Genomic DNA, 15,217 nt, shown 5'->3' with positions numbered 1-15,217 from the left:
TGGACACAATGGACCGAATGGCCTCCTTCTGTGCCGTAACTTTCTATGATTCTATGATTCTATGAAATAGCACTGGTGGGGGGGGGGGGGTCCTTCATGCCCTTTAACTCCTGTTCAGCTATGCGAGGTTAGCACAGTGTGTTGGCTGGAGTGGGGAATTCGAAAATGCTACCGGCAGCTTCAAATCAGCGTTGCATGTTAATTTACATCATAATCTCCCTACTCTGCATGCTTCTGGTGTTTGTTAGGTGCACGTGTGCAAACGCCTTTACCAAGGTGGCGTCCTGCACACTTCATGCGCGCGCGACTCGGGAGCCATTTTCGAGGCTTAGTAGTCCGCATAACACCTGTGCCGTCCAATTTAGCCTCCTTTGTACCTAACCTGTGCTGCACTGACCCTGAGACTGTTTGATGGAACAGTGTAGAGGGAGTTTACTCTGTATCTAAACCAAGCTGTACCAACGCTGGGAGTGTTTGATAGGGCAGTGTAGAATCATAGAATCATAGGATCATAGAAAGGTTACAGCATGGAAGGAGGCCATTCGGCCCATCGAGTCCACGCCGGCTCTCTATGCAAGAGCAATCCAGCTAGTCCCACTCCCCCGCCCTATCCCCATAGCCCTGCAAATTTTTTCCTTTCAAGTACTTATCCAGTTCCCTTTTGAAGGCCATGATTGAATTTGCCTCCACCACCCCCTCGGGCAGTGCATTCCAGATCCTAACCACTCGCTGTGTAAAAATGTTTTTCCTCATGTCACCTTTGGTTCTTTTGCCAATCACCTTAAATCTATCCCTCTGGTTTTTGACCCTTCTGCCAATGGGAACAGTTTCTCTCTATCTACTCTGTCTAGACCCTTCATGATTTTGAATAGTTCTATCAAATCTCCTCGCAACTGTCTCTGTTCCAAGGAGAACAACCCCAGCTTCTCCATTCTATCCACGTAACTAAAGTCCCTCATCCCTGGAATCATTCTAGTAAATCTCTTCTGCATCCTCTCTAAGGCCTTCACATATTTCCTAAAGTGCGGTGCCCAGAACTGGACACAGTTTTATAAAGGTTCATCATGACTTCCTTACTTTTGTACTCTATGCCTCTATTTATAAAGCCAAGGATCCCGTATGCTTTTTTAACCTCTTTCTCAACCTGCCCTGCCACCTTCAATGATTTGTGTACATATACCCCCAGATCTCTCTGTTCCTGTACCCCTTTTAGAATTGTGCCCTCTAGTTTATATTGCCTCTCCTCATTTTTCCTACCGAAATGCATCACTTCGCATTTTTCTGCATTAAATTTCATCTGCCACTTGTCTGCCCATTCCACCAGCCTGTCTATATCCTCTTGAAGTCTATCACTATCCTCCTCACTGTTTACTACCCTTCCAAGTTTTGTGTCATCTGCACATTTTGTAATTGTGCCTTACACACCCAAGTCCAAGTCATTAATATATATCATGAAAAGCAGTGCTCCCAGCACTGACCCCTGGGGAACACCACTGCACACCTCTCTCCAGTCTGAAAAACAACCATTCACCACTACTTTCTGTTTCCTGTCACTTAGCCGATTCTGTTGCTACTGCCCCGTTAATTCCATGGGCTGCAATCTTGATGATAAGCCTACCATGCGGCACTTTATCAAATGCCTTTTGAAAATCCATATACACTACATCATCTGCATTGCCCTCATCTACCCTCTCTGTTACCTCATCAAAAAGTTAAATACAATTTGCCTTCAACAAATCTGTGCTGGCTTTCCCTAATCAATCCACATACGTGTAGAGGGAGCTTTACTCTGTATCTAACCCATGATGTACCTGCTCCGAGAGTGTTTGGTTGGACAGTGTAGAGGGATCTTTACTCTGTATCTAACCTGTGCTGTACCTGTCTTGGGAGTGTTTGGTAGGGCAGTGTAGAGGGAGCTATACTCAGCATCTAACCTGTGCTGTACCTGCTCTGGGAGTGTTTGATGGGGCAGGTTAGATGGACCTTTACTCTGCATCTAACTTGAGCTGTACTTTACATACTTGATGGGGCAGTTTAAAGGAAGCTATACTCAGCATCTAACCCTTTCTATAACTACTCTTAATGCTCCTTGATGGGACAGTGTATAATGAACCTTACTCTGTATTTAAGCTTTGTCGTAACTGACCTGGGAATGCCCGATAGAGCAATGTAGAGGGAGCTTTGCCCTCACACCAAAACTCACACACTTAAACATGTGTATGTGGGGGTTGAATATTAGGCCGGGCAGTTAAAATTGAGCAGGAGACTTACCCACTCCCTTCCCGAACCTATCTGGCCCAACAGCTAATTTTTCCTGAAGCCTGAGTGGGGGAGCAGTGGTGGCTTCCCCGCCAGGCCAAAGCTGTCGAGGACAAGAAGAGGCCTAGTAAGGTAGGTTTTTAAAAATGTATTTGATTGCCTTGTGGGCCGAGAGAAACAGGAGACCTTTGGCCTCTCCTTGCCCCTAGCTTCCATCACACTCCTCTGAGACTGTAATTTGTCTGCCGAACCTCACCGATCCACTTGCCTTGTTCCTGGAGTCTCCAAGCTGCCTGACTCTAACGGCTGAGCAGCCGCTTTCCACCGACTTCAAGGCCGCTGCGATGGGGGAAGTGAGAAAGCGGCCTGCTAATGAGATCCGGCCCGTAATATCGGCCAGGCCTTCCCGCTACCTCTCCCGGATGGGCCTCCCCTCGCCAGGCTGCATTCTTCCCCCGCCCCCCCCACTGTCGGAGTAAAAATCGACCCTTCGCTGTCTAGCCTAACCCATGAAGAACCGTCACTGTGTGTGAGGTCACCCAGGTGATTCAGGCGCCAGTGGCAACATGAGTCAGCACTTTCAGACAAAAGAACCAGAGGGGAGATGAGGAGGATATTTTTTACACAGACAGTTGTAATGATCTGGAATGCACTGCCTGAAAGGCCGGTGGAAGCAGATTCAATGGTAACTTTCAAAAGGGAATTGGATAAATAGTTGAAGGGAGAAATTTGAAGGGCTATGGGGAAAGAGCAGGGGAGTGGGACTCATTGGATAGTTCTTTCAGACAGCTGGCACAGGCATGAGAGGCCAAATGGCCTCCTTCTGTGCTGTATGATTCTGTATAAAGCGGAATTCATTTGGGCTGGAAAATAATATGAGTCCTTTAAGAGCTAATGTCGATGAATGACAATTCAGCCAGCGTTACTATACTTGTATTGCGACAGTGACATTAAGTACTTAACAATCTTTGATGTGCAGCATTAGTGCTAACTGCTTCATTTCCTATTAACAGCTCAATCGGTGAAGGCCTACGCTTCCAAACAGCGCGGTAAGTTCTAAGAGATAAGATTTGACGTCAATCAAACCCTTCTTTGTCGATAGCCGCAGTGGTAGTGGGCACTGCAGCTCCACACACTGCCTTCCAGACCTGGCTCAAGGCAATGAATCTCAGGACCAAAAGCCCAGCCACTTTAGGAATGCTGTCCCCAACCTGGAGGTTGAATTCAGCGGGAAGGTCAAAGTGGGCGGCGGGGGGTGAGGGGAAGATTTCCTCTGAGTGCTATAGGTGTTATCCTTCAATTTGGGGCCTCCAGCAGCTCTTGTGGGGCATGCATGTAAATGAGTGGATGGAAAGTGAGGGGCCAGGTGCTTACAATTTCCCAAGATGGCCTCCCTGAGGAAAGCGCTCTGCACTGGGTGCACTCCTAAGGTGGAATTATATCATAAACCCGTCCTTAATAAATGGGATGCAACTTCATTACTCACAATGCACATAGGAAATTCCCCCCGCTGTTAATATTGAATATCCATGAAAAATGCATGTAAACTGAACAATCACCAAAGCAATGAATGGGGTAATTTGAATAGAAATAAGAAAAGAACGATCTATACAAGAGTTGGGAACACGCAGAAAAAGGCTAAACAGGATATTAAGTGCAAAGAGGACCCTATGATCAGTGAATGATGTGAAGCACAACACAAACATTTTCCCATCTTTTTCAGGATAATACTAATAATTTATTCAGGATAACAAGGATGTCAAGGCCTTGGAGAGGGTGCAGAGGAGATTTACTAGAATGGTACCAGATATGAGGGACTTCAGTTATGTGGAGAGGCTAGAGAAACTGGGGTTGTTCTCCTTGGAGCAGAGAAGGTTAAAGGGACATTTAACAGAGGAGTTCAAAATTACAAGAGGTTTTGATAAAGTAGATAGGTAACAACTGTTTCCACTTGTGGGAGGGTCGGTAACCAGAGGACACAGATTTAAGATAATTGACAAAAGGACCACAGGGTTGATGAGAGGTTTTTTGACAAAGCGGGTTGTTATGATTTGGATGAAAGGCGGTGGAAGCAGATTCAGTAGTAAATTTCAAAAGAGAATTGAATAAATATTTGAAAAGGAAACATTTGCAGGGGTTTGGGGAAAGAGCGGGGGTGTGGGACTAATTGAATAGCTCTTTCAAAGGGCCAGCACAGGCACGATGGGTTGAATGGCCTCCTTCTGTGCTGTATGATTCTATGAATACTAACTTGCTCCACTTAATATTCTGTGCATAGTTCTGGTCTCCATATCACAAACTGGATATAGAGGCACTGGAGAATATGCAAAAGAGATTCATAAGGATGGTACCAGAACTGAGAGGATATACTTATCAGGAAAGGCTGAGCAGGCTGAGGCTCGTTTCTGTAGAAAAGAGAAGTCTGAGGGGTGACCTGATAGAGGTCTTTAAGATTATGAAAGGGTTTGATAGGGTAGACGTACTGAAGATGTATCCGCTTGTGCTGGAGACCAAAACTAGGAGCCATAAATATAAGATAGTCACTAATAAATCCAATAAGGAATTCAGGAGTAACTTTTTTACCCAGAGAGTGGTGCGAATGTGGAACTTGCTACCACAAGGAGTAGTTGAGGTGACTAGCATAGATGCATTTAAGGGAAAGCTAGATTAGCATTTGAGGGAGAAAGGAATAGAAGGATATGTTGATAGATTTAGATGAAATAGGGTGGGAGGAGGCTCATGTGGAGCATAAACAATGGCATGGACCAGTTGGGCCAAATGGCCTGTTTCTGAGCTGTACGTTCTATGTAATTAACATAGTATAGGCAGCGGTACACACTGACTATTCTGAGCCAAATGGTGCTGAAGGAGAACCAGGGAGGATATTTGTGGAGCCCCATTAAGCAGAAGTGGTGTTCCAAGGGCCGAAAGCAGAGATTTGTGTGCTGGGAGCGTCATTGAAAAATTGGGTGTTCACTGTCCACAATTTTCCATCTGTGAAAATGAATGGACGGAAAATCATTTGCATACGAAATTTCCAATATGTGCTTCCAAAGTCAAAGCCCTGTGCTGGGATTGTAAGAGACGAACATTAACCCCATTTGTAACAATATTCGAAGAGCAGCAACAAAACTGACCAAGAGATGTAATAGGCCCATTGGATTAATATCGATCACTGGTAAAATAATATAAAAAGGTAAAAACTGTAAATCTAAAATCTAAAAGCAGAAAAGGCTGGGAATGCACAGGTCTGTTGGTTATGTGTAAAGGGAGAAGACACATTTCGGGCAGGAGCCCCTCATCAGCTCAGACAAGAGTCCTTTATATAATGGATCAAAACAAAGAGGAGAGGGAACGGGAGGGGAAGAGGAGAACATCCAGGCAAAGGAGTACAGAAATACTGGCCGTTATTATATGGGATCAATAACCTGCGAGCAGGTTTTAAAATGCCGGGAAGTGGGGGAAAAGTCCTGGATGTTGTTACAAAAATTGTAGCAGCCACACTGTGGAAAAGCATTAGGAAGACCAAAGCTCCCAGATGGAAGGATCGCAGTGAACTGTAAGTAGGAGAATCAGGCAAAAAAAAAATTGATAATAATGGTGATTCTTATCTCTTTGCAATTTTTAAAATTCAGTATTGAAAAGCATGTTTAGATTTAAGCTTATATTACAAATGCTGGCTGTCATTGGATGAGAAAAACTTGGGGAGCCTAATGCAAGTTGAAGTAGCCACACCCAGTGAGCGCTACAGCGAGCAACGTTTGTAAAGGGAACCCTTAGATATCTAGAAAAATATCTTTACTAAATGTTAGCATAATCCAGCAAATAAAATGAGGCCAAAAACACTGAGCTGTTTAAAAGACGATTAGATCCCAAGAGCTTCGATGGGCCGAATGGCCTTTTCTTATCTCGGGCTGCACATGTAATGAAGTTCTTATTCAAAAACCTGTGGGATTATGATGAATGGGATTGAGACATGTCCAGTGCCAACATTTTCAGCTCTCTCCCTGCCAAACCGGCAGTGTACTTGACCAGGGAATGCTGAATTGGACATTATAAAGAGAGCATCATTGTACATGTAAACTGTTCAGTCCCTGACCTGGAAGTGCTAGAAATGAGACACAGTAAAGGGAGTTTTACTTGTGCAGGGTGGCCTGGAAATTCCTCCAGTGCATTAGGGTTAGGGTTAGGTTTAGGTTTAGTGGGGGGGGGGAGGTGGTGGGGTGGTGGTGTTGGGGGGCAGGGGGGGTTCCCCCAAACTACTGCTATGAGCAGCAGCGAGAGACTAGCAGAAGCCCCAGAGAAATGGGAGAAATGGCTGACTTAGCCATTCCTTGAAGGGTTCTCCCAGTTCTCTGCCAAAGAAACCACCCCCGCCCCCCACCCCTGCCAACAGGATATTCTAGGACAGCATCCTTTACTGTGGAGTTGACTTGGACTTCATGCAGTGATCGCTATCCTTATAGGTGTCCAAACAAGGTTCTTTTCAGGGAGGGAGTCGCCAGCCTGTCCAATTACCCACAAAACTCCTCTTCTTCCGTAGTATCACCAAATAATGGTTTATTCAACGGTGTTGTACTTGTGCCAGACAATGGTAGACACACTTTCAGTATGTTTAGATGTGCAAGACCTGAACTGAATTATATATTTTGCCAACAGCGACACTTACAGAACAGACCACCTGGAACGAAATTGGTAAGCGTGAGAATGAGTTCTCTTTTCAAAGAGAAAACTGGTGAAAGTGGTGGGCGGGTGAGATTGGTGGGTGAATGAGGTGGGCAGGTGAAAGAGGTGGGGTGGGTGAATGAGGTGGGCAGGTAAAAGAGGTGGAGTGGGTGAATGAGGTGGGCAGGTAAAAGAGGTGGAGTGGGTGAATGAGGTGGGCAGGTAAAAGAGGTGGAGTGGGTGAATGAGGTGGGCAGGTAAAAGAGGTGGAGTGGGTGAATGAGGTGGGCGGGTGAAAGAGGTGGGGTGGGTGAATGAGGTGGGCAGGTAAAAGAGGTGGAGTGGGTGAATGAGGTGGGCAGGTAAAAGAGGTGGAGTGGGTGAATGAGGTGGGCGGGTGAAAGAGGTGGGGTGGGTGAATGAGGTGGGCAGGTAAAAGAGGTGGAGTGGGTGAATGAGGTGGGCAGGTAAAAGAGGTGGAGTGGGTGAATGAGGTGGGCAGGTAAAAGAGGTGGAGTGGGTGAATGAGGTGGGCGGGTGAAAGAGGTGGAGTGGGTGAATGAGGTGGGCGGGTAAAAGAGGTGGGGTGGGTGAATGAGGTGGGCAGGTAAAAGAGGTGGGGTGGGTAAATGAGGTGGGCAGGTAAAAGAGGTGGAGTGGGTGAATGAGGTGGGCAGGTAAAAGAGGTGGAGTGGGTGAATGAGGTGGGCGGGTGAAAGAGGTGGGGTGGGTGAATGAGGTGGGCAGGTAAAAGAGGTGGAGTGGGTGAATGAGGTGGGCAGGTAAAAGAGGTGGAGTGGGTGAATGAGGTGGGCGGGTGAAAGAGGTGGGCAGGTAAAAGAGGTGGAGTGGGTGAATGAGGTGGGCGGGTGAAAGAGGTGGAGTGGGTGAATGAGGTGGGCGGGTAAAAGAGGTGGGGTGGGTGAATGAGGTGGGCAGGTAAAAGAGGTGGGCAGGTAAAAGAGGTGGAGTGGGTGAATGAGGTGGGCAGGTAAAAGAGGTGGAGTGGGTGAATGAGGTGGGCAGGTAAAAGAGGTGGAGTGGGTGAATGAGGTGGGCGGGTGAAAGAGGTGGGCGGGTGAAAGAGGTGGGTGGGTGAATGAGGTGGGTTGGGTGAATGAGGTGGGCAGGTAAAAGTGGTGGAGTGGGTGAATGAGGTGGGCAGGTAAAAGAGGTGGAGTGGGTGAATGAGGTGGGCAGGTAAAAGAGGTGGAGTGGGTGAATGAGGTGGGCGGGTGAAAGAGGTGGGGTGGGTGAATGAGGTGGGAAGGTAAAAGAGGTGGAGTGGGTGAATGAGGTGGGCAGGTAAAAGAGGTGGAGTGGGTGAATGAGGTGGGCAGGTAAAAGAGGTGGAGTGGGTGAATGAGGTGGGCGGGTGAAAGAGGTGGAGTGGGTGAATGAGGTGGGCGGGTGAAAGAGGTGGAGTGGGTGAATGAGGTGGGCGGGTAAAAGAGGTGGGGTGGGTGAATGAGGTGGGCAGGTAAAAGAGGTGGGGTGGGTAAATGAGGTGGGCAGGTAAAAGAGGTGGAGTGGGTGAATGAGGTGGGCGGGTGAAAGAGGTGGGGTGGGTGAATGAGGTGGGCTGGTAAAAGAGGTGGAGTGGGTGAATGAGGTGGGCAGGTAAAAGAGGTGGAGTGGGTGAATGAGGTGGGCGGGTGAAAGAGGTGGGGTGGGTGAATGAGGTGGGCAGGTAAAAGAGGTGGAGTGGGTGAATGAGGTGGGCGGGTGAAAGAGGTGGGGTGGGTGAATGAGGTGGGCAGGTAAAAGAGGTGGGTGGGTGAATGAGGTGGGCAGGTAAAAGAGGTGGAGTGGGTGAATGAGGTGGGCAGGTAAAAGAGGTGGAGTGGGTGAATGAGGTGGGCGGGTGAAAGAGGTGGGGTGGGTGAATGAGGTGGGCAGGTAAAAGAGGTGGGTGGGTGAATGAGGTGGGCAGGTAAAAGAGGTGGAGTGGGTGAATGAGGTGGGCGGGTGAAAGAGGTGGGGTGGGTGAATGAGGTGGGCAGGTAAAAGAGGTGGAGTGGGTGAATGAGGTGGGCAGGTAAAAGAGGTGGAGTGGGTGAATGAGGTGGGCGGGTGAAAGAGGTGGGCAGGTAAAAGAGGTGGAGTGGGTGAATGAGGTGGGCAGGTGAAAGAGGTGGAGTGGGTGAATGAGGTGGGCGGGTAAAAGAGGTGGGGTGGGTGAATGAGGTGGGCAGGTAAAAGAGGTGGGTAGGTAAAAGAGGTGGAGTGGGTGAATGAGGTGGGCAGGTAAAAGAGGTGGAGTGGGTGAATGAGGTGGGCAGGTAAAAGAGGTGGAGTGGGTGAATGAGGTGGGCGGGTAAAAGAGGTGGAGTGGGTGAATGAGGTGGGCGGGTGAATGAGGTGGGCAGGTAAAAGGGGTGGGTGGGTGAATGAGGTGGGCAGGTAAAAGGGGTGGGTGGGTGAATGAGGTGGGCGGGTGAAAGAGGTGGGTGGGTGAATGAGGTGGGTTGGGTGAATGAGGTGGGCAGGTAAAAGTGGTGGGTGGGTGAAAGTGGAGAGTGCGTGAAAGAGGTGGGTGAAAGTGGAGAGTGGGTGAAAGAGGTGGGGTGGGTGAAAGGTGGGGTGGGTGAAAGAGGTGGGTGGGTGAAAGTGGAGAGTGGGTGAAAGAGGTGGGTGGGTGAAAGAGGTGGGTGGGTGAAAGAGGTGGGTGGGTGAAAGTGGAGAGTGGGTGAAAGAGGTGGGCGGGTGAAAGTGGAGAGTGGGCGAAAGAGGTGGGCGGGTTAAAGTGGAGAGTGGGCGAAAGAGGTGGGCGGGTGAAAGTGGAGAGTGGGCGAAAGAGGTGGGCGGGTTAAAGTGGAGAGTGGGCGAAAGAGGTGGGCGGGTGAAAGTGGAGAGTGGGCGAAAGAGGTGGGCGGGTGAAAGTGGAGAGTGGGCGAAAGAGGTGGGCGGGTTAAAGTGGAGAGTGGGCGAAAGAGGTGGGCGGGTTAAAGTGGAGAGTGGGTGAAAGAGGTGGGCGGGTGAAAGTGGGGAGTGGGTGAAAGAGGTGGGCAGATTAAAGAGGTGGGCGGGTGAAAGTGGAGAGTGCGTGAAAGAGGTGGGTGCGTGAAAGAGGTGGGTGGGTGAAAGAGGAGAGTGGGTGAACGAGGTGGGCGGGTGAAAGTGGGGAGTGGGTGAAAGAGGTGGGCGGGTGAAAGTGGGGAGTGGGTGAAAGAGGTGGGCGGGTGAAAGTGGGGAGTGGGTGAAAGAGGTGGGCAGATTAAAGAGGTGGGCGGGTGAAAGTGGAGAGTGGGTGAAAGAGGTGGGCGGGTGAAAGTGGGGAGTGGGTGAAAGAGGTGGGCGGGTGAAAGAGGAGAGTGGGTGAAAGAGGTGGGCGGGTGAAAGTGGGGAGTGGGTGAAAGAGGTGGGCGGGTGAAAGTGGGGAGTGGGTGAAAGAGGTGGGCGGGTGAAAGAGGAGAGTGGGTGAAAGAGGTGGGTGGGTGAAAGTGGGGAGTGGGTGAAAGAGGTGGGCGGGTGAAAGAGGAGAGTGGGTGAAAGAGGTGGGTGGGTGAAAGTGGGGAGTGGGTGAAAGAGGTGGGGGGGTGAAAGAGGTGGGCAGGTTAAAGTGGTGGGGGGGTGGATCCCTTGATAGTTCATTGAGAAAATGCCAACGTTTGACATGGCACTGAGCTCAGCAGACGATGAAAGCAGCCCTTGGATTGGGCTGAATCAGTTGGCTCCATTATCTGTCAGTTGACAGTTATCTTCCATTGGCTGCAAGAAAAGGGATCAAATCTGTCGGGGTCCCTGCATCCAATTGCTATCAAGTGACCCTTACTAGAAAGTACACGTTTGTGTGGTCACGGGCGAGGGCAAGGATCGGGCTCATCTGCCATCCTATCGATGATGGAATAGCCTGTTGGCACTTGGGCATAGTAATGTACAGTTCCTGGCATCTGTGGCACCACATGAGAGTCAGTGGAGTGAAATTGATCTTTGGCCATAGCGCAAGGCTGGCGATAGCGAATCGGCAGGCCGTGACTTCGATGGAAAGGAAAATTGTGCACAATGTAAAAGGGCCTACTGATTCACTGGCACCTGCTTTCACTGAAGAACAATTTCACCCCCAGTGCCTTCAGGAGCGAAAACTGGAAGCAAAACAATTTTAAGTATGGTGTAGTATTACAGTGCATTAATATCAGAGGGGAAGGCAAATGGAAGTCCTCCATTTCCCCAGTGTACTTTTGCTTTTATCATAACCAACCCCCAAGTGTGTGTGCAGTGTAGGGAACACATTTGTAGTTGATTTATATACATGGCAAGTAGGCCATTCACATGAATGGTGCGTTACTCCACATCTTCCACCACCGATAGTTCATTGATACACAATTAACATTGACAATTCATATTTATTTATATTACCATGTCGAGCTTGAGCTTATTGCAATGCACCCTCTCAGACCTAAAGGCCTAGGATTGAAGTCTTCCGGCCCATTTCTTACCCAGAGAGGTTTGAGTAGACAGAAAGAATGTAAAATGACCAATCCATGGATATTTAGGGGTGAATGACATGTAAACTGCATTCGTGGCACAAAGCCCTACTCTATCGGAGGACGTTAGAGAATTGGGCATAGAGGGTCCCAGTGCTCCATTCATGGCACACCCAAGTTCCCTTAATTATAATTCAGGTTGGAGAATCATGTGCAGTGCATTATTACATTTCCAATATGCAACAGGGCAAGACTCCTGGCGAAAGCACGCAATCGGAAAATGACCCCTTGCAGCATTACAAGGCGACTGAATAAGTCTTTGAGAATCATAGAAAGTTACAGCACATGAAGGAGGCCATTTGGCCCATCGTGTCTGTGCCGGCCAAAAAAGAGCTATCCAGCTTAATCTCACTTTCCAGCACTTGGTCCATAGCCCTGTAGGTCACGGCACTTCAAGTACTCATCCAAGTACTTTTTAAATGAGTTGAGGGTTTCTGCCTCTACCACCCTTTCAGGCAGTGAGTTCCAGACCCCCACCACCCTTTGGGTGAAGAAGTTTCTCCTCAGCTCCCCTCTAATCCATCTACCAATTACTTTAAATCTATACTTACTGGTCACTGACCCCTCTGCTAAGGGAAATAGGTCCTCCCTATCCACTCTATCTAGGCCCCATATAATTTTATATACCTCAATTAAATCTCCCCTCAGCCTCCTTTGTTCCAAAGAAAACAACCCTAGCCTATCCAATCTTTTCTCATAGCTAAAATTCTCCAGCCCTGGCAACATCCTTGTAAATCTTCTCTGTACCCTCTCTAGTGCAATCACATCTTTCCTGTAATGTGGAGACCAGAACTGTAGCTGTACTCAAGCTGTGGCCTAACTAATGTTTTATACAGTTCTAACATAACCTCCCTGTTTTTATATTCTATGCCTTGGCTAATAAAGGAAAGTATCCTGTATGCCTTCTTAACCACCTTATCTACCTGTCCTGCTATCTTCAGGGATCTGTGGACATGCACTCTACACCTCTCAGTACCCTCCCATTTATTGTGCATTCCCTTGCCTTGTTTGCCCTTCTCAAATGCATTACCTCACACTTCTCTGGATTGAATTCCATTTGTCACTTTTCTGCCCACCTGACCATTTCCATGATTCTGCCTGGTTAGATATTTGATGAGAGTAAACTTTCTTCTCAATAAGTAAGAATAGGATTTGTTTACTGTAGCAACGAGATCCGGGCCTCTCTTTCCACTTGGGCATGACTTCTCAATGTTGGACAGTGCCCATGAGTTGGCCACCTTTGGTGACGTGTACTACGTGAGAAGGAAATGTCACAGGGGGAAGGGAGAAATCTGCTGAGATAATTAAATGCCTCGCAAGCTTTGTATCTGATGATTTTTATGCTTTCTGTCAACAGAGCAGATAAAGCAGAAGTATTTGGATGATATCGGTAAGTTCCAGAATAAGGTCAGAGTCAAAAGGAAGGGTGCTTCTATTTTCTAAACACATAAGCTTTGAAATGACTGCTGGGGATATCAGCGGCAAATACTTCATGGGGCCTGATTACACAGTCAGTCACTGCCGACCCAGAGCTGCGCTCAGTGAGAGTGTCGGGCGGGAAATGGCGTACCTTCCGTGCCTGATCTTTCCACCTATTTAAATTAACGGATGGACAAATCATTGTGAGTCCATGATTTCCTCAATCACTGCTCCCTAAAACCCTTAGCCTGTGCCCAGATTGCCCATGGAACCCACCCTAACCAAGACTTCATTCCTCTGCTATTTTAACGGGGGTGTTAGATAACTTGGTCCTTTAAATGGGTGAACTCTTCCATTAAAACAATAGGCAAAGGGATGTCATAGGAACGAGTGAAACGTTAATTGATAATGTAGAGAAATTGTAAATTCTAAGCTGTGGAACTTTGCTTTGGTAGAAACATATAAACTGACCACGATTAGACTAATTTAAATATCTATGTCGCATTCCTGGTGAAGTGCCACAGGGTTGGGGGTTAGATTATTGGGCACCAGCAGCTATTAAAGAGCTGCTGGCTGCCCTTCATGTTTTGACATTTCTTGGGGCCAATCTTCAAGCTCAAATCGCACTACCTCTAGGGAAGCTGGGAACACCTGGCTGAACTCACAAAGTACTGCAAGTGTGGCACATGCATTGTAACCATGAGCATAGGCCTCCCTTGAAACAGATTGTGAGGCATCCCAGATGCATTGTGATGGCTTATTAAATTCTGGGGCCTTAATGAGCGTCGAAGCCTGTCGGAGCCCAGGGCATTCATGCTTAAAGTGCTTGTGTGCCGCATTGCTCTGCCCCACAGAGCTTTCCAGCACCTAGCGATCATGATATCCGCTCCATAGGGTTGATATCTGTTAGATTTTAACCATCGGCAAGACTTAAACTTACTACTGTTTTCTGTCAACAGAAAAGAAGGACGCTGAAGAATTGATTAGAAGAGGTAAAGAGCTATCATGAAGATCTGGGTCATGAAGCAGTGGTGGGAATTGGTGGGGCGAGGAAGTTGCTTGTTCATCTTCTCAGCTGGTGATACAATGGTGGAAGAACCAATAATCTGGGACAATCACGCCTTAGAAAACTGGTAATACTTAAAGACACCCTGGTGGTACTGGCCATTGCTGGACCAAGGTACTTTGGGTGGATTTTCCACTGTTCAGGTAGTAGAACAATGGGTGGGAGTGGAAAATATGGCGGGGGACTATTTCACCAGCTCACCATGGCCAGCCACTACTACCAGGATTTTCCTAAATATATTAATGACTAAAGTACGTCATGGGGCATCATACCTGTCAATAATGCCATAGCAATATTGGGCACAGAGAACACCAGAGCCTTTCTGACATCCAGCATTGCCATGGTGGACAGGGTAGGACATAAATTTGAAATTCCCCCAAGGACATTTGAGATCGCAAGGTCATCAATTAGACTCTGAAGATGACAACATTTTACCCCTTCTCTTCAGCTGCCCCCACAGGCCACCAGCCTCACTGTGCTGTGGCAGGTGCCCAAGGCCCCAGGGAGCATTGGAACATCCCCCAATGGCCCCAGAATACCATGGCAACCCCACCTTACATTAGGAGAAATGGGAGACGTACCAGGGCCAGCATACCAGCCAAAGGGTGTGGGGCACAAAGCCCAACTACCATCAGTTAGAATGGATTCCCACTGATGGGAAAATCCAGCCCGATGTGTCGCGGAGTGAATGGAAGCTGGGTTAAGGCATGAAAACCGAAGGTTGAGTACTTTATGGATATCTCTGTAATCTCCTGCCAAGGAGCTCCTCAGGTCTTGCACGGGGCTGACTTTTCTGTCATTATGTTTGTGTGTATTAGTTCGCCTGAGGAAAATCAGGCAGGGAATTTGGCCGTGTCCCCATAACGGAACTCACCTGATTTTCCTCTGCACTCAACTGATCCAATATTCCAGGAGAAGCTATCCTCTAATGTCCATAAGCCAGGGCCATTCCATGTTTGGGCTTGGAGCATTAGATGGACTGTAGCTGCATCTCAGTGTCCTGGACCACATCAATCCAAAATGTCTCCCCCAAACACCAGCGACAAAACTGTTGCGCTGTGCACTGCTACTCTAGACAGAGCACATGCAGCAATGCCTTCTCTCCCCACCCACACCATAAATAATTTATATTAAAAGATAATCTCTTTCTGAGATATGTACGGAGAGAGACAACCCCATTTTATTAAAGTTAGATCCTACAATGTACTTGTCAATGACTATTTCTTCAGCATTATTAATTTGTATTGTCACAGCAAAATCAAATGTTTTCACTGAGTATATTTTATGTCGAGCGAGTGCTTAACTTTTATTCTCTGTCTAG

At 47.9% G+C, this 15,217-nt stretch overlaps 1 protein-coding gene across 1 annotated transcript in view; it reads left to right on the top strand.

The window, feature by feature from the left end:
- The window catches only part of LOC137332549 (uncharacterized), a 59,310-nt gene that overhangs the window by 21,159 nt on the left and 22,934 nt on the right, over positions 1-15,217 (top strand). The window contains exons 7-10 of the mRNA XM_067996465.1: positions 3,273-3,308; positions 6,919-6,954; positions 12,769-12,801; positions 13,790-13,822. Of these exons, the coding sequence (XP_067852566.1) occupies positions 3,273-3,308; positions 6,919-6,954; positions 12,769-12,801; positions 13,790-13,822 (138 nt within the window). The remainder of the gene's footprint in view (positions 1-3,272; positions 3,309-6,918; positions 6,955-12,768; positions 12,802-13,789; positions 13,823-15,217) is intronic.

Source organism: Heptranchias perlo, chromosome 2 (assembly GCF_035084215.1).
Source record: "Heptranchias perlo isolate sHepPer1 chromosome 2, sHepPer1.hap1, whole genome shotgun sequence".
Lineage (NCBI taxonomy): Eukaryota > Metazoa > Chordata > Chondrichthyes > Hexanchiformes > Hexanchidae > Heptranchias > Heptranchias perlo.
This window is presented reverse-complemented; position numbering and strand designations above follow the sequence as displayed.